At 58.5% G+C, this 25093-nt stretch overlaps 3 protein-coding genes across 6 annotated transcripts in view; all 3 read right to left on the minus strand.

The window, feature by feature from the left end:
• LOC122431063 (tumor necrosis factor receptor superfamily member 1A-like) overlaps positions 1–5135 on the minus strand; it is a 31836-nt gene extending 26701 nt beyond the window's left edge. The window contains exon 1 of the mRNA XM_043452128.1: positions 4747–5135. Within this exon, the coding sequence (XP_043308063.1) occupies positions 4747–5025 (279 nt within the window). The 5' untranslated portion in view covers positions 5026–5135. The remainder of the gene's footprint in view (positions 1–4746) is intronic.
• A 1882-nt stretch (positions 5136–7017) lies between these two features.
• On the minus strand, positions 7018–18461 carry LOC122430769 (tumor necrosis factor receptor superfamily member 10A-like). The gene is made up of 10 exons (XM_043451585.1): positions 18439–18461; positions 17106–17184; positions 15627–15986; positions 14879–14993; positions 13908–14036; positions 12167–12278; positions 10780–10853; positions 8816–8914; positions 8213–8292; positions 7018–7883 (listed from the first exon to the last, which is right to left on the minus strand). Exons 1-10 carry the CDS (start codon positions 18459–18461, stop codon positions 7590–7592), a joined length of 1365 nt encoding a protein of 454 aa, XP_043307520.1. The 3' UTR covers positions 7018–7589.
• Positions 18306–25093, minus strand: part of OSBPL5 (oxysterol binding protein like 5) — a 67226-nt gene continuing 60438 nt past the window's right edge. For 3 of the 4 annotated variants that reach the window (XM_043452107.1, XM_043452108.1, XM_043452106.1), the window contains 8 exons: positions 24485–24582; positions 23966–24055; positions 23740–23876; positions 23143–23328; positions 22796–22922; positions 21324–21514; positions 20907–21009; positions 18306–19241 (listed from right to left, as the gene is read on the minus strand). In XM_043452107.1, coding sequence (XP_043308042.1) covers positions 19119–19241; positions 20907–21009; positions 21324–21514; positions 22796–22922; positions 23143–23328; positions 23740–23876; positions 23966–24055; positions 24485–24582 — 1055 coding nt within the window. In that variant the 3' untranslated portion in view covers positions 18306–19118. The remainder of the gene's footprint in view (positions 19242–20906; positions 21010–21323; positions 21515–22795; positions 22923–23142; positions 23329–23739; positions 23877–23965; positions 24056–24484; positions 24583–25093) is intronic. The other variant, XM_043452105.1, reaches the window with a different exon arrangement.

The raw sequence follows: 25093 nt of genomic DNA on the forward strand, positions 1-25093 counted from the left end.
AGTTGAGCCTCAGTTGTTTGCTGAATTCAGTGTTTCTGAACTTGCCTACTTACTGAAATGTGTTTGTTACCCACAAGTCAAGACCCCGGATGCCTTCCTGGGCATGCACAGAAGGGGAAGAGTCCATCCTCAACACAACCTGGAAACACAGGTCTCCAGCTGGGTCCACCCAGGCGCCACTGCCTTCCTAGGCCAGCTCGCAGAGTAGACAAGTAGCCTTTCTGCAGCCCAGTTTTCATGCCTTTGTTTGGTTGTGATCTTGATGTTTAAAATGGTCTCCTAGGGTCCAACGGTTAAGACTTCGCGTTTCCACTACAGGGGGCACAGGTATTATCCCTGGCCAAGGAACTAAGATCAAGAACACCGTGTGACTCGGCAAAAAGGAAAGGAAAGCAAGGTCTCCAAGCCAGTCTCACCTGGTGTTCTGAAGGACAGAAGGCTGTGAAGTGTCTACACATGTAGAAAAAAGGCATCTTAAATAAACTTTGTACAGGCAGGCCATACAGTGCCACTGGCCGTGAGTTCCCAGGTAGTGAATTAAGTCTATATTAAATCAGGTGTGTTTAAACAGAAACACACGTAAAGCAAGATTATATACTGACAGGTTGATGACAATGTGCTGACAGAGGCTCATAGGAACCTAACCGAGGTTTCCTCTACGGATGTGGTCTGGGTGGTTAATTCTGTGCTCAAAGCGATCCTAACAGGTGAAAGTGGAATGCAGGATCCGCTGTTATCTCCTCTGAGGCTTCCCCCTCTGGTCACCGAGTCGGGGATGCTTTGTAGCCTGCACGCTCTCCGATCTGACTGTGACGATGCTGCGAGTGAGAATACGCCTGGCTCATACCCTCTGTCTCTCCGCCTGCATTACAGGAGGCTGTTTCTGCCGTGAGACTGTCTCTTAGGTACAGCTCTGAACAATGCCGCATCACTAGACTTTTCTAATTCATCCTGATAATTCACAAATGAGTTTAACCTGCTTATATGCACTGGCTTCGCACTCAGTCGATTTCTACCATCTCCTCTTCTGTTCCTGATATCACATTTTCTCTGTGATTTCTTTTCTCCCTTTCTTTTCCGACTTCTGCTTCCCTTATGCCCTCTGTCTTCCCAGATCCTTTCCTAGATCAGGGATCATTCCCTGCATTGCAAGGTGGACCCTTAACCACTGGACCACCAGGGAAGCCTGATATGTGAATTATGTCTCAAGAAAGCTGCTTTTTAAAAGTTAAATAAAAAAGAATAAAGAGAGGCTTAGAAAAGACTCCAACTCTACTCAAGGACTTCAGTGGGACACTGGGAAAAATCTGAAGGTGGTCTGCAGACCCACCAGTACCAGTTCCCCGCCCCTTCCCATTTTCAGCAAAAGTATCACAAGGCACTGGAAGAAACAGGAAAGCATGGCCTACTCAGGAGAAAACCAAACCTGATAGAAACCATTCCTGGGCAGGGCCACCGGCAGGGCTACTGAACGAAACTCTAAACCAACTGTCTCAGAGACGTTCAGAGAGCTAAAGGAACACGGACCAAGTCAGTAGAACAACACATGAACACAAAAAGGGCATCAATAAAGACAGAGGAAACCGAAAAGGAAGTTAGCAAGGAAACCTGGAGTGAAACAGTACAGTAACTGAAATGCACAATTCACTAGAGGGATTCAAAAGTATATGTGAGCAGGCAAAAGATAAGAGTCAGAGAACATTAAGGCAAAACATTTGATAACCGAAAGAAAAAAGATTTAAAAAACTAAACACCACTTAGAGGACTTACAGCACCCTGTCAGGGGAGCCAACATATGAACTGTGAGGCCTCAGGAAGAGGAGGGAGGGAGAAAAAGGGGGCAGAGAGATTATTAGAACAAACAATGGCCTAAAACATCCTAAATTTGATACAGGATACAAATCTAAGAGGCTAATCAAACTCTCAGTAGGATGCATTCAAAGAGAGTCACATTGAATCATCTAATCAAACTGTCCCAAGACAAAGCAAATCTTGAAACCAGCAAGACAGAAATGATAGGAACCCTCAATCAGATTACTAGATGTCCCATCAGAAACCACAGATTCAAGATGGCAATATGCTGATACATTCAAGACGCTAAAAAACGAAACAAAAACCTTGCTCTCTAGAACTCTATATCCAGCAATACTGGGAATGTGTTGACATGCAGCCTGCCCTGGAAGAAATGCTCAAGTGAGTATGGCTGAAACAAAAGGTCACTACACAGTAACTCAGGCCTACATGAAAAGAGAAAGGGGAAACACACAGACGTTATAAAAGGAGTGTTATGATACCGGTGTGTAACTCAGCGTCTACTTCCCACACAATTTTTTTTTTTGGTGACCCTCATCTCTCCTTGGTGTGCGCACATGCCCACCTCTCTACCACCCCATGGACTGCAGCCCACCAGGCTCCTCTGTCCTTGGTATCTCCCAGGCAAGAGTACTGGAGTAGGTTGCCGTTTCCTCCTCCAAGGGCTCTTCCTGACTCAGGGATCGAACCCAAGTCTCTTGCATCTCCTGCACTGGCAGGCAGATTCTTTACCACTGAGTCACCTGGGAAGCCCCACTTTCCTACACATTTTACAGGCAAATGCATAAAACAATTATTCATCTATGTTTTATGCACAGAACATAAATATGTCATTTTGTGACATTAAAAAATTGTTAGCATCAAAAATAAATTTGGCAAAATTACAGGGTACAAAATCAACACAAGAAATTAAATGCATTTCAACACACTAACAGTGAACAATTAAGAAATAAAGAAACTTAATCCATTTACTATAGCATCAAAATAAATAAAACTGAAAATTAACAGAAGCAAGGTGAAAGATGTAAACAGAAAAGTATAGTCCTTAAAGAAAACAAAAATAAGTGTAAGGACACCCTATGTTCATTGGCTGGAAGACTTAATATTGTGAAGATGTCATATTATACAAAGTGATTTAAAGATTCACTAGAATCCCTTTCAAAATCCCAATGGATTTTTTTTGCACAAAGAAAAATCCACACAGAAACTCATATGGAGTCTCAAGAGACCCAGAGTAGCCAAAAGGGTCTTGAAAAAAAAAAGAACAAAGTTAGAGAATTTGAAACTTACTGCAGAGATACAATAATCAAAACAGTTGTCTGGCTGCTCAGTCGTGTCCGACTCTGCGACCCCATGGACTGTAGGCTACCAAGCTCCTCTGTCCATGGGATTTCCCAGGCATGAATATTGGAGTGGGTTTACATTTAGGTACTTGCATAAGACAAGTATCTGGAATAGAAGAGAGCCCAAAACCAGCCCTCACGTATGTGGTCAAGTGATTTTTGACAAGAGTGCCAAGACCATTTCATGGGGAAAGAACAGTCTTTACAGGAAATGGTATTGAGAAAACTAGACATCTATGTGCAAAAAAATGGAGTTAGACCCTTGTTATTGTTCAGTCGCTCAGTCGTGTCCGACTCTTCGAGACCCCGTGGACTGCGGCACACCAGGCTTCCCTGTCCTTCATCATCTCCTGGAGCTTGCTCAAATTCATGCCCATTGAGTCAGTAATGCGACCCCATGGACTATACAGCCCATGGAATTCTCCAGGCCAGAATACTGGAGTGGGTAGTCTTTCCCTTCTCCGGGGGATCTTCCCAACCCAAGAATCAACCCAGGTCTCCCACATTTCAGGTGGATTCTGTACCAGCTAAGCCACAAGGGGAGCACAACCAAAAATAAAATAAAAATAAAAAAAATAAAAGATATCACTATAAAAACTGCTGGAAGAAAATCTAGGAGAAAACAGGAACCTAAAAGCACAGTCACAGAGGACAAACTGATCAACTGGATTTCATCAAAACAGAAAATTTCTACAAAAGATGGGGTTAGGAGAATGAAGAGACCAGCCACAAATTTGGACAAAACCTTTGAAAAGCCTATATCTGATCAAAGATTTATATCCAAAGCACATAAAGAATACTTAAAACTGAACAATCAGAAGAAGAAAAAAAAGAAAGAGCAAAAAGTTAAAACAGATACGTCACCAAGAAAGATTTATGACTGGCCAACAGGCAGATGAAAAGGCACCAAAGCACCTTCCCTGGGGGCGAAACACAGGGCAGCCGGCGTGAGTCACAAACTGGACCATTTAAATTTAAGAGGACCTTGACCGGGGAGGGGGGATCGGGATGGGGAATACGTGTAACTCTATGGCTGATTCATATCAATGTATGACAAAACCCACTGAAATGCTGTGAAGTAATTAGCCTCCAACTAATTAAAAAAAAAAAAAAAAGAGGACCTTGACCGTGCGGAGGGCTGAGGCTGTGGCTGTGGCTGGCAAGCACCGGGCCGTCAGGTTTCCGCTGTCTCATCCCCCGCCCCCTTCTCCTCCAGCTCCCCCACCCCCCGCCCCGTTCCCAGCTCCGCCGGTCTCCTCCGCCCCCGTTCGTCGCCCCAGCGCCCCCCGCCACGCCCTTTCTCCGCCAGCCCCTCTCAGCGCTCCCTGGCAGGCAGAATGGGTGCAGCAGGCTGGACCCCGCATGGGGCTCAGGATGGGGAAGATTCCCTGCTGGGTAGCTGGGTGCGGGGTGTTACCGGTTTCCTTTCCGGTGAAACTCGCGCTTCATCCAAGTTTTTCTTCTAGGGTCCCCCGGCCGGTTCCAGCCTCACTGGGGCGCGCGCTCCGGCACACCGTCCTCCCCGGATCTCCGGATCCTCCCACCCCGAGCCCCGCAGTCCAGGCCCCGGGCCCCGCCATTGCCGTCCCACCTGATTCCAGAGCATGAACACGAACACAGCAAGCTTCCAGGCCATGGTGACGCTGCCGAGGACCCTGCGGCGACCCTTAAATAGGCAGACCTGGCACCGCCCCCTCCGGAGCGTGACACCGCGGCCGCCCAATCGCGAGCGGGGTTCCGGATGCCGGGCGTCCTTAAGCACCGCCCTTTCTGCTTCCCGCCGGCGAAAGCCACGTGGGGTGGGGTGAGGTGAGGGGCGCGAGAGTGGCGTGAGGGGCGCGAGGGTGGGGTGAGGGACTGTCACGTACATCCGCCCTGCGCCTCCCTGCCCGCACCAATACTCCCGCTCGCACGCCCCGGGGGCCCAGGCCCCAGCCCAGCCCAGGCGGCCCCCGCGGCGCGCGCGCCCTCGGGCCCAGATGCCCCAGGGGCTCCGGCGAGTGCTCTGAGGCTGCTGCCAGCCTCACGTCTGTCTCCCCTACCCCCTCGACCCCTCGATCCTCTGAGCTGCTGGTCAGAGCCAGGTGGGTGGGATGCCCTGCAATGGATGAGAGGATTCAAGGGGGTGAGACCCTTCCTTCCTGCGGAGAGTAGGATAGAGCCCAGCACATCAACGGAGGCGGGGGTAGGGGGGGGCGCGGTGAGGCCCCTTCACTCCTGCACCTCCTCCAGCGTCCCGCGCCCCACCGGCGCCTAGAATCCCATGCTCCAGGAGGGGCCGGCCAGCTGTTGAGTCTCTGAGCCCTGAACGGATTCAGCATCTGCTAGAAAGTCTTTCTACTAGAAGTTGCTTTCAGTTCCCCCAAAGCGGTGACAAGGTGAGGGGACCGTCACAGTGAAAGTTCCTGTCACTGCTCTGGGAAACCTAGAGGGCATGGTGTGGCCCTGGGCCCAGGCCCTCCTGAGTTTCCACCCTCCCTGACTCCCATTCCATCCTCTTCCTGCCCAGCTGCCCTGGGACACTGGCCAGCCACTGGATGGGCCAGGAAGGCGGTGCTGAGTGTGGTAGGAGGTGCAAAGCACAGCTCTGAACCCCACATCATTCTAGATTTTTCACCACCAGCGTCTAGATGCCCAAGAGTTGACCTGACGGACTCAGAAACCAAGTCCAGGTCCTCACTGCTTGGAGGAACTGCCTGACACAGAAGCGCGTCATAACCATCTATCTGGGCATTGGCCACCTGGTCCCCTGCGACTATGCCCACCCAGCTTTCTTGTCATTGTTGATTTAGACGAGTTCTCGGTCTACCAAGGACAGGAAGAGAATTCTGGAGGAGGCTCCGAGGCTGCAGGGGCCGGGGGTTGGAGGGGCTGGTGGCCCAGTCTGCCCTGAAAGGCCCAGGATGCAAGACAGGTGGCCCGGGGCGTCAGGTGGAGAACAGGTTGAGGACATGGTGCCTGGGGGCGGGTATGTTCTAGGAAGGCCTCTGGGTCCTGCTTGGTTATAGTTCCAACTCCGTGACGTTCTGAGAGAAAGCAAAATGGTGGAGCCAGTAAAAGGATCAGTGGTTACTGGGGGCTGGTGGGAGGGGGAGGGATGGAAAAGTGAATTAATCTATTCACATATAACCATAGAGACCTTAGGATGCTGAATTATTCTGTGACCCTGTAAATGTAGAAACATGGCCTAAGCATTTGTCTAAACCTGTAGAATGTACAACACGATGGGTGTACCCTAACATACACTAAGGACTTTGTGCGCATGTATGCTCTGTGTCCTCACGGAAAGCTGGCTGTGTCCCCACGGAGGCCAGGCATCCAGTGTGTATGTGGATTCCTACCTCACATCATAGGGGCTTCCCTTGTGGCTCAGCTGGTAAAGAATTCGCCTGCAATGCAGGAGACCTGGGTTTGATCCCTGGGTTGGGAAGATCCCCTGGAGAAGGAAATGGCAACCCACTCCAGCATTCTGGCCTGGAGAATCCCATGGACTATACAGTCGATGGGGTCACAAAGAGTCAGACATGACTGAGCGACTTTCACACTCACCTCATATCGTACACAGAAGGGAAGTCCGTGGGCATTAAACATGCAAATGAAAACCAGAAAACCGTAAAGCTGAGTAAGAAGACGCAGGTGAGTGTCATGGACCTGTGACTGGGGTGTGTGAAGGACTTCTCAAACAAGATGTAAAACCTACGGCTGGTGAGGTTCAAACCTGATGGACCTGATTCCACTGATACCAAGATTTCCGTTCATGAAAGGACACCACAGACAAAGCCACAGGGACCAGCAGATGGAGGGGAGCTTGCACAGTGTCACAGTGAGTGGTTCTAGAACATGTGACCCTTGACTGAGTGGCTTCAAACCGCAGCAGCTTATTCCCAAGAGAGGAGTCAGGTGCAGATACATGGAGGAGGAGGACACGGGATGACCGCGGCAGAGACTGGAGGGATGGGTTTACCCACCAAAGACTGCCAGTGACCACTGGAAGCTAGCAGAGGGCAGGAAGGACTCTCCGGGAGCCTCGGAGGGACCAGGCCTGTGAATCTTGACCTGACTCCTGGCCCCCAGACTCTGAGACAGTGCGACTCTGGTTTTAAGCCTCTCGGTTTGTAGTCATTTACGATGGCAGCAAGGACCCAGCCCTGCCCCTCGACTCCTGGTCCCGGCAGAGTGAGGACACCACGCGGGGCTGGCGGAGCCACGCTGCCTGAGCCCCACTGTGGGGGACGCCAGGTGCACACGCGGCCTCCAGGCCAGGCTCTGCTGCTCACCAGTGGTGAGCGCGGCCAGCACAGGGGACCTCGTGGCACGCAGGGTCCCCCCCGAAATCAGGGTGCAGACCTCCCCAGGGGTTTCCCTGCCGACTGAACGCTGGGAGAGGAGCCTCTCTGGGACAGACGCTGTTGTCATCTCTCTTAACTTCCAGACTCATAACTGTCCTGCCTGTTCCAGGTCCGTGGGGAGCTCGGCCGTCTCCGCGGGTGCAGCGGGGGCAGCGGGGTCGGGCTGTGGGGACCAGTCCAGGGCCCGGGCTCCTTCGCCTGCCACAGCCTGTGGGCCGTGGACATCCTCCAGGCTATGCAGGGCCCTGGTGACGGCAGGGGCCTCAGTCAGGATGTCCACGCTGTCCTCGGGCTGGTTCGGATTTCCCCTCGTAGGTACTGAAGACTCTGCACTCCCGTCCTGATTTGACGGCATGCTGGATACTGAGTTTTGAGACAGCTAAAAACACAAGAAAAGATTTTAGTATGGGTGATTAAGCAGGTGTCCCCTGACCCCAGGGAGAAGAGGGTCCCGAGGAGGCTCAGGCAGGGCAGGTTTGCAGAGAACGAAGCAGGGCCGATGGGCTGGGTCTGGCCCCAGCTCTGCCCTGACCAAGCGCTCGGGTGCCTTTGCCAGGACACAGGGCCTTTGGGCGGCTCGGGTTCCCATCGTGAACTGAATCAAAGATTTCTCCAGCTCAGGGCCCGTGGCTCCCGCTGAATCAAGAGCAGGGAAAGCGCCGGCATTGGAAGGCTCCATGGTGGGCAGGGGAGGGGAGCTGGGGCTACCTGCACGGAGCTCGGGCTGATGGAGGAGGCACGCTCCCGGCCCGGGACCACGGTCACCATCTCCATGCATTCAGCGTCTCCTGTGAAGAGAGGCAGCGGATGTGCGGTTAGCAGGGGGCAGGAGGTTCTACTCTAGGCCCCAGGGCTCCTGCAGCGCTGGCGTGCCCTGCGTCCCTCCCCCGGCCCAGGGATCCTGTCAGGGACGTCCAGGAGTGAGCCTGGCACACCTCCCTTCCCACAGCTGTCTGGCCCCGCTATTTCTAGAACCTCCCAAGAGGCCTGGGCTCCACTACTGGGTTCCTGCAGTGTGTGCGTCCCCTCGGAGCCTGCCCTGCACACGGCCTGGCCCGGAGGTTGGCCTGGGCCTCCGACACCCACTGCTTCGGGGGCCAGTGTGACTGCGCCCCGGTCCTCCGTCTCAGAGCCCTGGCCTAGCTGCTGACAGGTCTGTGCCAGGTTCCAGGCAGGGGCTCGTTCAGGATGCAAGGACCCCCCCAGCTCTGGAGACCAGGTGGCCCTGAGGATGGGCCTGGTCCTTCGAACTCAGCCTCTCCCACGTGGTTGCTCGCCCCTGCCAGAAGTCAGGCATGGGTGCTTTTATACCGTCAGGGAATCCAGCTCGTTTTCTGACCCAGAAATTCAGGCACATCATGACTAAGGCAAAGCCCAAGGTTCCAAACAGTGAGTACCGGTGTCTCCTCTCTGAAGGGGAAAGACAGAAGACCCCCACAAGGTCAGCAGCCACAGGATAAAATAGAAACAGACTCAGCAATTCCGCCCCCAGAATGTGACCAAAGGACCAGAGACAGGCCATGGACAGATCCCTGCACCCAGCGCACTGCAGCCTTCCCACCAGCCCAGGACACAGACTCAACCTCAGGGTTTATTGAAAGAACAGCCCTTGCGGGAGGACTATGCATCTATTTATTTTAAATGTCGCTGGAGAAGCGGCTGCATGGCAAAGGTCAGTTTTCATTCCAATCTCAAAGAAAGGCAATGCCAAAGAAGGCTCAAACTACTGCACAATTGCACTCATCTCACACTTTAGCAAAGTAATGCTCAAAATGCTCCAAGCCAGGCTTCAACAGTCCATGAACTGTGAACTTCCAGATGTTCAAACTGGATTTAGGAAAGGCAGAGGAGCCAGAGATCAATTTGCCAACATCCGCTGGATCCTCGAAAAAGCAAGAGAGCTCCAGAAAAACATCTGCTTTATTGACTATGCCAAAGCCTTTGACTGTGTGGTTCACAACAAACTGTGGAAAACTCTTAAAGAGATGGGAATACCAGACCACCTTGACCTGCAAGTCAAGAAGCAACAGTTAGAACCGGACATGGAACAACAGACTGGTTCCAAATAGGAAAAGGAGTACATCAAGGCTGTATATTGTCACCCTGCTTATTTAACTTACATGCAGAGTACATCATGAGAAATGCTTGGCTTTTCACATACAGAAAACTAAGATCATGACATCTGGTCCCATCACTTCAGGGCAAATAGATGGGGAAACAGTGAGAGACTGTATTTTCTTGGGCTCCAAAATCACTGCAGATGGTGACTGCAGCCATGAAATTAAAAGACGCCTGCTCCTTGGAAGGAAAGTTATGACCAACCTAGACAGCATAATAAAAAGCAGGGACATTACTTTGCCAACAAAGGTCCGTCTCGTCAAAGCTATGGTTTTTCCAGTAGTCATGTATGGATATGAGAGTTGGACTATAAAGAAAGCTCAGCACTGAAGAATTGATGCTTTTGAACTGTGGCGTTGGAGAAGACTCTTGAGAGTCCCTTGGACTGCAAGGAGATCCAACCAGTCCATCCTAAAGAAAATCAGTCCTGAATATTCATTGGAAGGACTGATGCGGAAGCTGAAACTCCAATTGTTTGGCTACCTGATGCGAAGAACTGACTCATTGGAAAAGACCCTGATGCTGGGAATGATTGAAGGCAGGAGGAGAAGGGGACGACAGAGGATGAGATGGTTGGATGGCATCACCGACTCAATGGACATGAATTTGAGTAGACTCCGGGAGTTGGTGATGGACAGGGAGACCTGGCATGCTGTGGTCCATGGGGTCACAAACAGTCGGACATGACTGAGCAACTGAACTGAACTGACTGATTCTAAATGTAACAGTGCAGACAGATGAATGACTGGTAAAATTTGTACATTTATATTATTCACGTACATCCATATTATTACCTGAATCTCACAGAGCCACAAAAACAACTGAAGCCCCAACCAGCTGACAATAAGGATGGAGCCTGAAAATGCTGAGCTGCAGCCAGGGATCCGGAGACAAAAGGAACACATGCGTAATACACGTGCATTTGCAGAAAATGCCCAGAGAAGGCTGGTCTGGGGACGGAAAGCAGGTCCGTCTTGGCCAGGGCTGAGGGGCGGAGGGAGTCCTTGGGGGTTTTCTGAATGCTGGGTCTAGACAGAGGCTGCGTACTAAGTGCCACTAAGTTGTTTACTTAAAAGTGGTTAATTTCATGTTATGTGAATTGCATCTCTTTAAAAGAGATACAGGGTTTTAAAAAAAAAAAAAAGGATGACTCTTACCTGGGGCCGGCAGACGGCACACCGTATCCGCGGTCCCGTTGCACCTTCGGACGACGACGTGCCCGGTGGGACACCTGGGTGGAGAGAGACGCCCGGGTCCTGGCTGTCTCCAACAGGAGGGAGGCTCTCCCTGCGCCCCGCAGGGCCCTGGCAGGCAGCACCCACGCGTGGGGAACACGGGGCGGGGGGGAAGGGGAGGGCAGCGTAGCCCCAGCCCAGGGCACCAGCATCGCACACAGCACGCCCTCCGTCTCACTGGCAGGAAGGCTTACGGACTTTCCTTTTCTGTGAATATTTGTTGCCTTGCTGGGCGGCATGTGTACCGAGGAAAAAGGAATCAGCCCTGCTTTAAACACGGGCTCAGGAACCCAATGGCTCCGCCCCAATGGCTGCAAATTACAGGCTTATCATCCCCACTGTAGCCGTGTTCATCCCCAGGTGGGTCTGTCAGGACGGAGGATGACTTGTTCACTTGCCCTCCAGCCTCCCTGCTCTGGGCGCTGTGCTGCGTGGTGATGACTGGTTTTCTCTAGAAGTCATGGCCTGGGCCCTGCTTGAACCCATCGCCCAGGTCCCCACCCTCTTCTGGGACCAAACCACCTTTATTCTCCGACCCAAAGTCTGGATCACAGAGTGGAAAATGCAGAGGAAACTGCAGGTGAGCTGGACCCCCTCCAGCCTACCCTTCCGCCTCCTGGTGAGGGAGCCAGCCCTGCCCACAGCAGGCACGTGAGTCCCGACTCCCGCCTACACCACGGTGCCGGGCCAGACACTAGCGGTTCCCCAGGAAGCAGGTGCCAGAGCACCCCGGAGCAGCGCCCCAGAATCGGAGGGGAGACTCCATCTCACCAGGGACGCTGTACACAGCCCGCCCGCAGAACCTGAGGGCAGGGCACGGCCTTGCCCACAGGCAGCCTTCCCGCCTGGCCCGGCATCTTCTCCTCGGCTGTGATGGGAAGGGTGATGCCCTTAGACAAATCTGGGGGGCAGAGCAGGGCGCAGGCCGGTGGGAGCAGAACCCAGGAGGGTGGAGGCCGACCTGCAGCGTGGTGAGTCTAGCTGATGACCGCGTTCAAGGCAGGTTATGACAGAGCGTGGTTGAGAGGGTCTGGGGAAAGTGTGGTGCCAAGAGGCAGGGGGGTCATGAATCAGGGAAAGGCAGGCAGAGAACTCTGCGAAGACAGAAAGAAGCAGAGAAAATAGAGTTTCCACAACAGGCAGTACCGGGAAGGGAGATGACTCTCACCAGGGGGAGGTGAGCAGAGGGGAGCAAAGACTTGGCCGGAGTGGGCAGGGCTGGGCTGTGCACGCGGGGTGGGAGGGACCACAGCCCCCTCCGCACGCAAGGCCCCCTCCCCGCCCAGGTCCCCCGAGCAGGGCCACCCACGTGCTGCACGGGCTGCAGACTTCAGAGGATCCCACGTGGGCGTAGAAAGAGCCCGATGGGCACTGGCACACTCGGTCATGGGTCAGCATGCACTCCTCCAACACTTCCTCATCTGCAGAGCCAGACAGATGGCGTTGGTCAGGGGATCTGGGGGACGGGGGGGGTCAGTCAGGGGGCCAGGGGGCCAGTGGGGGGGCTGGGGGACAGAGAGAGGTCAGTCGGGGGGGCCGAGGGGGTCGGTTGGGGGGGGCCGGGGGGCCATGGGGGAGCCCGGGGAACAGGGGGTTCAGTCAGGGGTGGTTCATGGGACTCCGTGCTGTGTTTTGAAGGGAAACCTCCAGGGAGGCCCCCAGTGGGCTGAGCACTGAGCCGGCTGAGGGTCTCCTTCCCCACGTGCACCCACCACCCCAGGCAGAAGCCTAGGACTGGAGTGCTGCTGAGAAGGGTCCCAGACAGATCCCGACCCCCACAGGCCTCCACCCAAGGTGGTCCTGACATGCAGGCCCATCACCAGGGTGAGGGGGCCGCTGCCACCACCGTCCACTCCAGTGGCCCGGGAATATTCATTCCTGTTGTCATGAGCTCCCTTCGGCTCCTGGGAACCCGAGTCCCTCCTCACACACTAGAGAGGCCCCTGGGAAGGGTCCCTGGCCGAAGCCCTCTGCTATGGCCGACCCCTGTTTAATTTGACCCGCTGGCTTCTCCATGCTATCAGGATTGCAGCCCTTTGTGGCAGACAAAAAATATGGAGAATGCTTCTCCCACCAGCGTGTTCACTCATCAGCTCTATGGAATCCGGGCCAGCAGGGACACTGATGTCCTAGGGCAGCCTGGAGCTCGGGGGACTGTCTCATTTTGGTCACAGAAAAGTCCAGCTTCGGCTAAACCCCTGCGAGTCAGTCCCTGGGGCCTGTGGGGACAGAGTTTCCCCCTCGTTCTCCAAAGATGAGCAGGGGAAAACTTTCAGGAAACATCGGATCTCAGGAACTTTCTCTCCTGCATTGGCAGGCGAGTTCTTCACCGCTAGCACCCACTGGGAAGCCCTGGACCCCAGGAACTTTGAATGTGGACAGAAGGTTAGAGAATTACTCTTCCTTTTTCTGGATGTGAGCATAGCTCACGGTTCAGGAAGGGAGCGTACCTTCCCTCTCAGAAAATGCCTCCTGCGGGATTTGGGAGAAACTTGACATCTGCAGCTCCCTTGGAAAGGGTGGGGATACACCTGCCCTCTGTCCTAGCCCTCCCACTTCTGTTTCTTCCCAGAGAGCTGATTTTTTTCTTATCACTTTGTGTGTATTTTCAAACTTCTCTAATTGAATACTAACCTGCAAACTGAAAAAAAAAAGATTAAAAATGAAAAAGAATTGTTTAGAATTTCAGATCTATGTGTGTAAGTATGGTTTTTTCTACATTTTTCCACCCATTTTCACAACACTTTGGGAACAGTATTTTATATCAATAAAAGGTCCTCTGGCCAAATCCTTCCAGTATCCACTGAGTGTCAGCTTCTGTGATATATCACCCTTCCTCTCTCAGATGCTGGGGGAAGAGGTGTTCAGCATTTCCCTAAATGTTCGTGGGTAAACAGCAGTCCGTGGCTGCATGTGCAGGCTCAACTGTAATGACTTCTCAGGGCACATTCCTGGCCTGACTGCAGCTGGGTCAAAGGGCGGCAGACTTCAAGGACAAGGACACTGAAGGGCATTCAAGGGCAAGGAAGGGGCTCTGGCTGCAGACTCACTCTCGGAGCAGGTGGAGCACTTGACGCAGGCTTCCACTCTATTGAGGTACTTCATAAAGGTCCCGGGCAGACACGGCAGACACTTTCCCCGGGAGTGCGGCCTCCTGCAGTGCTCACCAACATGCTGGCCTGGGCGGGAGACAGGGGCGGGGTCGGAGCCTGCACCCAGGCCGCTCACCCACCAGGCCCTGGGCCTTGCTGCTCCAAAGAGGACATGGGAAAAAGTAGGTCTTGGCATTTCTGATGAAACTAATCTCTCAATTGTATCACACTCTTGGAAAAGATGACACAACGCACCAGGCTGCCTTGCAAGGACCCGAGGGCTGACACCATGGCAGACAGGTCGGGCTAACACACAGTTTATTGTGAAGGCTCCGAGCCCTGGTCAACACTGTACCACCTTGACCTCCAGAGGCTTCAAGGTCAGCAGCATGGGCTGTTGGCATGCTGGTGGGCAGCCATGCCTGTGTGACTGGCCCCCAGGGGAAACCCTGCATAACTGGCTCAGGTGAGCAAAGTCCATGCAAGGTCACCCAAGGAGTATGTGCAACATAAGGCACGGCCGTCTGCCTGGGGTAGCACAGCCGGAAGATGGTGCTGAGTCCTGGACCCTGCCCCACCCGCCTCTACACTGACCCGTGCCTTCTCTTGCCAAAAGCAACCGTAACTGTGAGTATAACAGCTTTTCTGGATCCTTTGAGTTCTAAACAGTCACCAGGCTTCCGGACACTCGACGTGCAGCCCCTGCTGGCAGAACGGCCCAGGAAGAGGCTGGGAGCTGGACCCTCCCGAGCAGGCTCACCTCTTGCAGAGCACGTGGAGGTGGGGAAGTCCCCAGTCCAGGATGTGCCGCAAGATGCGCTGGGCATCAGTGCAAAGAGACACACAGCCCCCCGTTGCAGGCCTGGGTAGGGCCTGGGGACGTGGGTTGGAAGAACCCTGCCCAGGACTGGACGGGACCCAGGACTTACCGGCTGGGCAGGCCTTGCAGCAGCGGCCCGCTATCAAGTATTCGCCGGGGCTGCAGGACTGGGAGCTTGGAAGTCCCTGGCCCTGTGTGAAAACCGCACTGGTTTGGGTGATTGCCTGTAGGTGGAGGAAAACAAGAAACGATTACTAGAAGTTTCTTATCTGTGCTGATGCTTCCTCCGGAAGCAAAGACAATCTCCTCGAGTCCCCCCACCTTTCTCCCTTCTCTGCGAACCCCCACCCTCCCCTACCGGCCTCCCTTCCCCGCCGGACCCCCGCCCTCCCCGCACCGCCTGGGGGTTCGGGAGGGAAAGATTCCCCACTGCGACCTCCTCATGCTGGGTAACTGAGTGTGGTGTGTTTCCGGTTTCCTTTCTGACTCAAAACTCCCGCTTCACCCGGTTTTCCTCTAGGGTAACCCTGCCGGTGCCAGCCTCACTGGAGCGCGCGCCCATCCCCTGTTCTTGGGGTCCTCCCACCCCGAGCCCCGCAGCCCAGGCCGGGCCCCAGCAGCGCGGTTCCACCTGATTCAGGAGCAGGAGCCAGGGCAACACCACCTGCGGCGCGGGCATCCTCGGACAGAGAGGGAGCGCCCGGCGCGCCCGGGTATAAATAGCAGGGCCCCCCCCACCCCCCACCCCCCCCCCACCCCCACCGCCCACCATCAGTTCCGCCTCCGGCAGAGCAGTTCCTGACAGCGCGGCCCGGGCCTCGGTGACCCCGCCCCGAGGAAGACAGAGAGGTTGGTACCAAGCTCCTCGCTCCCTCGGCCGCCCGCCCGGGTGCCCAGGCCTTGAGGCGTCGCCCTGGCTGTCCCCGCGGCGGGGCCACGGGCTGGGCTTCGGGCTTCGGGGTCTCCGAGCCGGTCCTTCCCCGCCCGCCCCGAGCTTTAGGTGTCTCTTTAGGGGCGGGGATGGGGTCTGCGCGGCCCCTCCCTGGCGAGCGCGCCGCCGCCAGCCTGGCCTCCCGCCCTCCCGCGCGCTCCCGCGCCCTGCCCCCGGGTGCGCTGGGGGCCAGGACTTGGGCTCCAGCAGCAGCCGCGAGCTGTGCCAGCCGGGCCGTAAAGAAGTGATGCTTTCGCACTGTGGTATTGGAGAACTTCTTGGACAGCTGATTGGTTGGAGATCCAACCAGTCCCTCCTAAAGGAAATCAGTCATGAATATTCACTGGAAGGACTGATGCAGAAGCTGAAACTCCAATCCTTTGGCCACCTGATGCGAAGAACCAACTCATTGGAAAAGACCCAGATGCTGGGAAAGATTGAAGGCAGGAGGAGAAGGGGACGAGAGAGGATGAGATGGGTGGATGGCATCAGTGACTCAATGGACATGAGTTTGAGGAAACTCCAGGAGTTGGTGATGGACGGGGAGGCCTGGCGTGCTGCATTTCATGGGGTCACAAAGAGTCAGACACGACTGAGCGACTGAACTGAATTGAGCAGCCGTGAAACGGGAGTCTGTCTCCACTCCCTGCTCAACCCCTGGCATCTTCTTACAGCCGGTGGGAGCCACATGAGTGGGGGAGGGGTAAGATGGATGGGGGGGCGGTTCAAGGGGAGGAGACCCATCCTTCCCGAGAGCAGGATACAAGCCAGGCACATCCACAGGGGGGTCAGGCCCCTTCACTCCTAAACCTCCTCCAACACCCTCCTCGCCCCACCTAGAATCCCATACTCCAGGAGGGGCCAGCCAGCTGCTTGAGTCTCTGAGTCCTGCCCAGGTCTCAGTAAGCTATTGCTAGAAGCTCCTTCTGCAACAGATGGCTGTCAGTTCCCCCAAGGCGGTGACAAGGTGAGGGGACTGTCACAGTGAAAATTCCTCCTGCTGCTCTGGGGAACCTAGAGGGCAGGGTGTGGCCCTGGGCCCAGGCCCTCCTGAGTTTCCACCCTCCCTGACTCCCATTCCATCCTCTTCCTGCCCAGCTGCCCTGGGACACTGGCCAGCCACTGGATGGGCCAGGAAGGCGGTGCTGAGTGTGGTAGGGGGTGCAAAGCACAGCTCTGAACCCCACATCATTCTAGATTTTTCACCACCAGCGTCTAGATGCCCAAGAGTTGACCTGATGGACCCAGAAACCAAGTCCAGGTCCTCACTGCTTGGAGGAACTGCCTGACACAGAAGCGCATCCTAGCCACCTATCTGGGCATTGGCCACCTGGTCCCCTGGGACTATGCCCACCCAGCTTTCTTGTCATTTTTCATTGTTGATTTAGATGAGTTCTCGGCCTACCAAAGACGGGAAGAGAATTCTGGAGGAGACTCGAGGCTGCAGGGGCCGGGGGTTGGAGGGGCTGGTGGCCCAGTCTGCCCTGAAAGGCCCAGGATGCAAGACAGGTGGCCCAGGGCGTCAGGTCCAGGGTAGCCTGCCTCAGTGGCAAGGCGCAGACCACTTCAACCTGGAGAGCACCCTCCAACCCCCCGCAGGAAGTGGAGCCACATAGGGATCAGTCAGTCTGGGAACACTGCTCTCAGAGCGGGTACTGGGAGTCCCGTGTGCCTGGTGCAGGCGGGAGGGCTGGGATGGCAGGACAGGGATGGCAGGGCACACCTGCCCATTCCTCGGCCCCAGCCCACGTCCATCCTGTCCCGCGGTCTCTCCCTCTTTTATCCTTCACGTCCGTCAGGGTCGGGCTGCGGTCTCCCTGTACTGTGGGGTGTGGTCTACAGTCAGCTGCCCCCACCCGCCCCTTCAGGGGCATCCTGGGCTGTCCCAGCAAAGGCCAGCCCACTCCCCTGGAACTGGCAGTCAGGAGTACTGGAAACAGTGGCCACAGTGGAACTGAAGGGCTGCCTGGGGTCAGCTGGTGGGGGGTAGTGGGTTCCGATTGTGGGGAAGGGACCAGGCCAAATGCCCCCTGGAGTGCCCCGTGGGCAGCGCCCCCCTGTCCTTCGCTGGCTCATCGGCTGCTGGACGGGCCCCCGGCCTCCTGCGCTGGCTCCCCAGAGGTGTGTGTGGGGCGGGGGCTGCTGCTCTCTGCTTCTGCAAACTGCACGCCCCTCCAGGCCAGACCCCTTCCCTCTATCCTCAAGGCCTCGACCCTCCCTGGGCCCCTCCAGCCGCAGACAGCTTCTGCTGGCATCGAATCTCTCCCCTGAGACACCCTAGCCCTACTGGTTTCCAGAATTTCCCCAAGAAGGCAGCACACAACATGTTTATTTCACACATGGAGACGTGTCCCCAAACTGGAGGACGGGCAAGAACATGGATACAAAACTGGTCAGCTCAGATGGCACCACCATGGCTTAATTTACGGCTCCGTCTGTGTCTGCATGTGCAGAGCTTCCCACACACAGACGCACACACACACGCACACGTGCACACACACGCGTGCGCACACATGCACGCGCGCACACACACATGCACGCACACGCACACACATGCACACACACGGCATCTGACACAGGAACAGAGGCCAGTTGACAGACGCTGTTCGCAGCCTGCCTAAAATATTGCAATTGCGTTTATTAAAAATGTGTGGGAAGGGAAGACCGTGCATCCGTCTGAACAAAGTGTCCCTCCTCGGGCCCAGGCCGGGGATGCCCCCCAGGCACGCCACGCTCACCTGTGCCCGCCCCAGCTTGGCATGTCCGGGCTGAGGGAGGTGGGCTGGGCCTGTGAAGTGTATGAACAGGGCCCCACCGTGCAGATAGCACAGGGGTCGGAAAGAAGCCCCATCGCAGCCCAGCCGGCGCCCGGAGCCCCCCTGGAGCCCGTCCAGGACAGTGTGGGCGGGGCCTCGGGAAGCGATGCTCTGTGTGTTGGGCCCCTAAGAGGACCTGGCGTGCCGGCTTGCTCCTCAGAGCCCCCCACTCACCCCTGCTGAGGGGCAGCACCTGGAGCCCCGCAGGCCCTCCTGCCCCTCCACCATCAGCCCCTCCGCTATCAGCCCCCCCGAGGCTGCCCGGGGAGGGGGGTGATGAGGCAAGGCTGCCAGGGAGCGCGGCCCAGGGTGAAAGTGGCATTTGGCTTCAGCGTTAAGGCCAGCGCGAGGCGGAGGGCCCTGTGGGAAAGGCCAGTGCCTTGCCAGGGGTATCCCGTGTGGCACCCCCTGCCCAGGTCCCTCCTGCTGTCCTGCGGCCGTGGGTCCCTCCGTCCATGGGGGCTGCGCTCACAGAGTCTCTGCCTCCACGGGGCTGGCTTAAAGTGCTAGGTGCCTGAGAGGGAGGCTCAGTTCCCCACTGCCCCCCAGTCCTGCAGACGATGCCCACGCCGTCCCCACAGGGCTCTTATTTGAGGATGTAGTTAATGAGCAGCTGACACGCCAGGAACACGCAGAGCAGGAACCAACAGCGAGGGCTGTGCAGGGGGCCTGGGGCCGGGGCCTGCCTGGCACGGGCCGTGGAGCTCAGCATGGCCGAGAGGCGCCTGGAACAAGAGGGCGCGGCGGTTCAGCCAAGGCCAGCCAAGCAGCATGGTGAGGAGTCCGGCCCTGGGGTGAAAACAGGGCTGGGGGCTCGTGTGGGGGAGGGCCCCAGGGCACGGTGGCTGCCTGGGGCTCCCTGGGCACACCCTCCAGGGACAGGGGTCAGGGCTAGTGGAGCTGGGGCTCTCACATCCCCCCTCCCACTTCCACTGCTGTGGGCTGAATGGCGTCTGCAAAGTCCTGTGCTGGAGTCCTGACCCCCGGCAGCCAGAATGCAACTGTTTGGAGATGTGACCTTTACAGAGGTAAATAAAGTAATGGGTCACTAGGCTGGGCCCTCATCCCACAGGACTGGGGGTCCCTGTAAGAAGAGGAGGTTGGGACACAGACACAAAGGGGTGACCCTGTGAGGACGCGGGGAGGAGATGGCCGTCTGCATGCCCAGGAGAGCAGCCTGGGGAGGATCAGCCCTGCTCTGATCTTGGATTTCCAGCCTCCAGGCTGGGGAGGGGCAAACACCTGTAGCTGAAGCTGCTGGTCTGGGGCTTGGCAGGCAACCCAGGAAAGCTGCAGCTCTGTCCTGGCCTCTTGACATCACTGTGTCTGGACAAAAGCCAAAGCTCTTGGCTGTTTTTCCACCACCTCCCTCGCAGCAAAGCAGGAAATCTCCTTCTATGGAGAAGGACCCCCCTTCCAGTTCCCACGTCTTCCGGGCCAGGCTCCTCCATCTTGGTCTCGCACATCAACTCCCCCTCCTCCTGGCAGCGGCCATCCTGTGGTGCCCTCCGCTCTGGACTGACCTCTGCGTTCCCCATTTCCAGCTCCGCCCTGCTCAAATGCATCCTCCTCCAGGAAGCCCTCCCTGATCATGGAGACCACGTTCCTCCCCGACTCTTACAAGCTGTGAGTCTCCGTCTCCCTTGGCCCTGCACAGCATCGTGATGGAGCTGGTACCAAAGGGCGAGAAACGCCTCTGGGCCCCCTCGGGTGAGGCGCAGGGGAAGTAGGACTGGCCTCGTCGCGGGCATGACATTGCAGGCTCCCAAGAGCAGCACAGGGGTTCACAGCTGCCCAGGGCTCTCGGGGCGCCAGGCTCAGAGCCCCACCCTCCGCCCCATCTCCCTCCTGCCCCAGGGGCACTGCTGTCACCCCCAGTTCACAGATGGGGAGACTGAGGCCCAGACAGCCCAAGGTTCTGCAGCTCAGAGACTTGCAGCCTTGACTGGAGCCAGGGCTCTGTCTCCTGGCGGGGGGCGAAACTGAACGTGTTCCCAGGCCTTCCCGACATGACTTGGCCCGCTGTTTCTGAGGTCCTACTGGTCTTGGGGCTGGGGGGTGGCCACTGCCGCCAGCACCTCCTTCCAGCTTCCATCTGCCCCGCCCCCCCCTCCCCGTTCTCCTGGCTCCATCAAGCCCCGGCTGCTTCCAGCGTCTCCCGGCCAGCTCAGGCTGTTCACACACCACTGCACTCCCTGCCCCGACTTCCCCTCGAGATGGCAGAACCCATGAGGTGCCAGGGCCTCGCTCAGTAAGCAGACCCTCTGAAGTCCTGAGAGTTTGCAGCCGGAAGGACAGTCCAGATGAAGGCCCCCGCCCCCAGCCCCAGCTCAGGCCGTCCTGCGCTCTAAGCCCCCGCCAACCGGGCTGGTCCCCCGAGGGCGGCCCACCTGTGCAGCTCCTCCTGGGCCTCCCGGATGGACAGGATCGCCTCGTGCAGCGCCTGCAGCCGCCGCGCCTCCTTCCCACACCGAGGGCACGGGCTCTCGCAGCCTAGGGGCGTTGGGGAGACGTGGAAGGAGCGCGGAGACGTGAGGATGGGCGGGTGGGGGCCTGGGGCCACGGCCCGCCTCCCTGCAGCCCCTGGCACAGGAGGGAGATGGTGCCCGCCCCGGAGGAAGCTCCCAGGCTCAGCCAGCCTCTGAGAAGCCCAGGGGGACCAAACGGGGAGACAGGCACTCCCAGAAGTCAGGGGACCGAGAGGCCGGAGCCCACTCGAGTCACAGACCAGAGAGGCAAGCCCCGCCCCTCGCCGGGCGCCCCGCCCCAAGTGCAGACTCGGAGCCCGGCCCCGCCCCCGGCCCCACCCGGCTTCACGGGTCCAGAGGGGCCGGCCACAGGTCTCACCCGGAACGAAGTCGCCGTCCTCCTCCTCCTCCTCCTCCTCGTCAGAGAGCTCGGGGCAGGACTCGGGCGTGGAGCCGCTGCTCTCCGTAACCTGGCTGTGGCCCGAGGGCTGGTCGCTGGGCTTGCGGAGCCGCGGGTTGGGAGCGGACCCCTGGGGGGAGACGGAGCGGCTGCGCGGGAGCCCGCCCACACCCACCGCACCCGCGGGGCCACCTGAGCCCTGGGGGACCCTCTGGGCTGCCGCTGGCCGTGGGGCCGTGGTGCTGGGTTTACGGCAGGGCGGCCGTGGAAGAGGCGGCCGGCAGCGGCGGAGGCTGCTGGCTCTGGGTGGGTGACAGGCCTGGCCCTGACCTGACTGCAGCGCCCACCCCGCCACCCCCCGTACCCCCATACACGGGGAGACGATGGGTACGGGGCCGTTGGACTCCGGAGCCGGCAGCGCTGACCCTCTCAGCGCGCGCTGACGGCTGGGGCTTCTCCAGCGTGGACGCAGGGACCCCCGGGCTGGCAAGGCTCAGAGCAGCCTCCGGAGGACGGGGTGGCCGCGTGACCGCAGGCCTGTCCCCGCGAGGGCCCAGGGGGTGCCCGACACCCTGCCGGGGCAGGGGGGCTTCCCACACAGGCAGGTTTTGGGGTGTAGGGCCCGCGCTGACGGGAGAGGCTGAGGAGAGGGAGGAGGGTGAAGAGGGTGCCGGGGGAGATGCGTGCTGGAGGGGCCGGGGCCATCCGGTCCGGCCTGAGGGGCTGCGGCATTTCGGGGAAGGGGCCGGGACACATGGCTGGGGAGGTACCTCGGGGAAATTGGGGCCACTGGGCAAGATGGGGGAGCCCACCCCTCCCTGCCTGGGGGGACAGTGTCCCCCAGCTGTGTGCACAGTGGGCGCCCAGCGGGCGCTGTTCCACACTTGGGGCCACCCCAGGCTCCCCAGAAATGGCACCTCTGCCAGAGTGCTCCTCCCTTGTGCTCCCCAGGGCCTCCTGCTGTCCTCCCCACCCCCGCCAACCCCCTGCCCCTCCCACCCTCCTCACCCACCCACAGAGGCCCAGGCGTCCGTGTAAATGCCTCCTCCTCCTCCTGCCGCTTGGGCAAGCCCCTGGGCTGCCCTGAGGCTCAGTGTTTCCATCTGTACAATGGGACACCGCCCTGCCAACACCACGGAGGACGCTTCTGGGGAGCGCCGGGGCAGGGCCAGTGCACCCCAGCACAGTGCCCTGAACATCAGGGTGTCCCAGGAACTGCGTGTCCTGCAAGTCCAGGGGTCTTGGCCCCTTGCTGGGTGGGGAAGGGTGGGACAGGGACCCAGGGGGACACCAGGGGAGACCCTGATGTGTGTGGGTCAGAGTGTGATGGGGGCTCAGAGGAGGAGGGCCAGGCTAGCTGGGTGTGAGGTGGGGGCGGAGGAGCCCAGGCCAGGCCCGGGGTGGCTCTGACCTGGAGCCCGGGCCCCGGGCTGCCCAGGACGGCGGTCTGGCTGGCCATGGTCCCCCGCTGCAGGGTGTGCAGGACCCCGTCTTGCTCAAACTGGGCGATGTCCTTCAGGGGGTCCCAGGGGCTGTGACTGGAGGGTCCGGAGAGTGTGGGTTGGTAGGGGCGGTGGCCCCCACAGTGAGGGGCCCCCTCCCGGCCCGGCCCTCAGCCTCTCATCAGGGCTGGGGCCCCCAGGGGAGCAGCCACAGCCTCCCCCGTGTGGCCCTCCCTCCCCCTCACTCAGGGCCAGGACAGTGGGGGTCTGCTGGGCGACGCCCGAGGGGCCCAGGCCGCTGTCTGCCAGCACTCACTTCTCGTATCGGTAGCACCACTCCTGGGTGGCAGGGTCCAGGTGGAAGAGCTGGGGCGTCCAGGGCACCAGGCTCTGCTGACGCTCCCGGGCCCGCTGCCGCTGCGCCTCCTCCAGGGAAAACTTCTCCCGTGTGGCCTTGTCCTGGTCGCCCTCGCTGATGGCCCTGGTGACGTGCTGCCAGAGCCTGCGTGTGCAGCGCCTGCTCTGAGCCAAGAGGGCCTGGGCAGCCTTGTCCCTTCACACTAGAGGGGAGGCTCAGAGCCACCTCCACGTGATTGCCTCCAGCGACAGGGAGCTCACTACCTATCAGGGTGCCCATCTTCCCCGGGCACTGTTTATTTACCATGAGATGGTTCTTCCCTATGCTGGGTGCACACTTGGCACCAGCAGGGTCCTCCCTACAGAGCTCACTCTTCCCCAGGCCTCCCTTTCTCTCCCTCCAGCTTCGCACAGCCAGACGTGTCCTCTGCCACCAGGGATCCCCTCAGGTCTGTCCTCCTGCCAGGGACATCCAGGGAGCATGCATCCAGGGGATCGCAGCTGCCAGCCCGGCCGCTCCGGCTGGGGTCAGGGGTCCTGAGCGCCCAGGCCTCACCTCTCCGACTCCAGCTCCATCTGCTCCCCCAGCGGCACCGTGTACCGCTTCAGCCGCTGCCTGCGCACCTCCTCACTGGGATTCCAGAAGAGCTCGGCGCCTCCTCTGCCCTCCTCCTTGATGAACACTTCCCTGTCCTGCCCCAGGTGGTTGGGCGGGTCAGAGGTGCTGGCCGTGGCCTCCGGAGTCCGGGCCCACCCGCGCCTGCCCGGAGGCGGTGTCTCACCCAGTGTCCCGTGAGCCGCGCCAGGACCTCCTCGCCCGACGTGATCTTCCCCGAGATCTGGTTGATGCTCGTGCTGCCCCCGAAGAAGGGCTGTGGGAACACGCCCGAGACGGACGCCGTTGAGGGTGCTGAGCTGGGGAGGAGGAGGGGCCCCTTCCTCATGGGGGTGCAAGCTCCCAGCCCCGGTGCACAGCGGGGGCGGCCATATGCGCCTGCGGCCCAGCCAGAGCTCCAGGGTGCAGGCTCCCTGCCAGGCCTTCGTGCCACGCGGTGGGGACGGGCCTGGGCCTCTCCTGGCTCTGCTGTGTGGTCTGTGGGCAGCCCCTTCCCCTCTCTGCGCCCCTCACAGGCTCCGGCTGTGCTACAAGAGAGCCAGGAGCTGCTCGCCCGTGTGCCCCTGCTCAGGAAACCATCCCTGGGGACAGAGAGGGTGGCGGGGGACCCCCCCAAGGCCTCGCCTCTCCCCGCCCGAGCCCCACGCCCCCCAAGGCCCTGGGGCCGCCGAGCTGCTTGTGCTACCTTGAGCTTGAACTCCAGCTCAGCATGCAAGTTGTTCTTCTGACACTCGATGGTCACCCTGCCGCCCAGCTCCATGGTCATCGTGCCGTAGAGGATGCCTGCAACACAGCCACGGCGGCGGGGCTCAGGGCCGCCCCGGGGCCAGCTGAGCCCCCAGGCCTCGGTGGAGTCCCAGCAGCGCTGAGACGGGAATGAGTGTGTCAGGCCTCGAGGGTGAGAAGGGAGCGGGCGGACGGCAGGTGTTCCGGGGGCCAGCGCTGCCAGGACGGTGAAAATCGGACCTGGCCCCTCACTGGCCCGCTACCCCCGGCGGACGGGGTCCCTGGCCCCAGGGCCTTTGAGTTGCTAAGTCTCAGAGACACCCCCACCCTTAACTGGGTCACCGCCTCCAGGAAGCCCCTGTTCCAGGCTCCCAGGAGCCCCACTGTCCCCTAGGAGACCCTCATCACTGTGGGTCACTTGGCTCCGCAGTTCCTGCCCCGCGTGGGTCTGTTTTAACTTTATACGTCAATGTTTTAATTAGCGAAGGAAAGCACGAGTCTTCTATCTCTGGTCAGATGGAAGGCTTACTCTGAAAGAAAGAAAGAAATGAGGAAGGAAGAGGAGAAG

Source organism: Cervus canadensis, chromosome 29 (assembly GCF_019320065.1).
Source record: "Cervus canadensis isolate Bull #8, Minnesota chromosome 29, ASM1932006v1, whole genome shotgun sequence".
NCBI lineage: Eukaryota > Metazoa > Chordata > Mammalia > Artiodactyla > Cervidae > Cervus > Cervus canadensis.

Bases quoted from the DNA above. Each gene is read 5' to 3' on its own strand.
- LOC122430769 (XM_043451585.1), bottom strand. From the start codon at position 18,461: ATGCCAAGCTGGGGCGGGCACAG. The intron at 14,037-14,878 runs GTAAGTCCTGGG...TCTCCCGCCCAG, and splicing joins CTGCAAGGCCTGCCCAGCCG to GCCAGCATGTTGGTGAGCAC. The intron at 12,279-13,907 runs GTGAGTCTGCAG...CTGGCTCTGCAG, and splicing joins GTGCTCCACCTGCTCCGAGA to ATGAGGAAGTGTTGGAGGAG.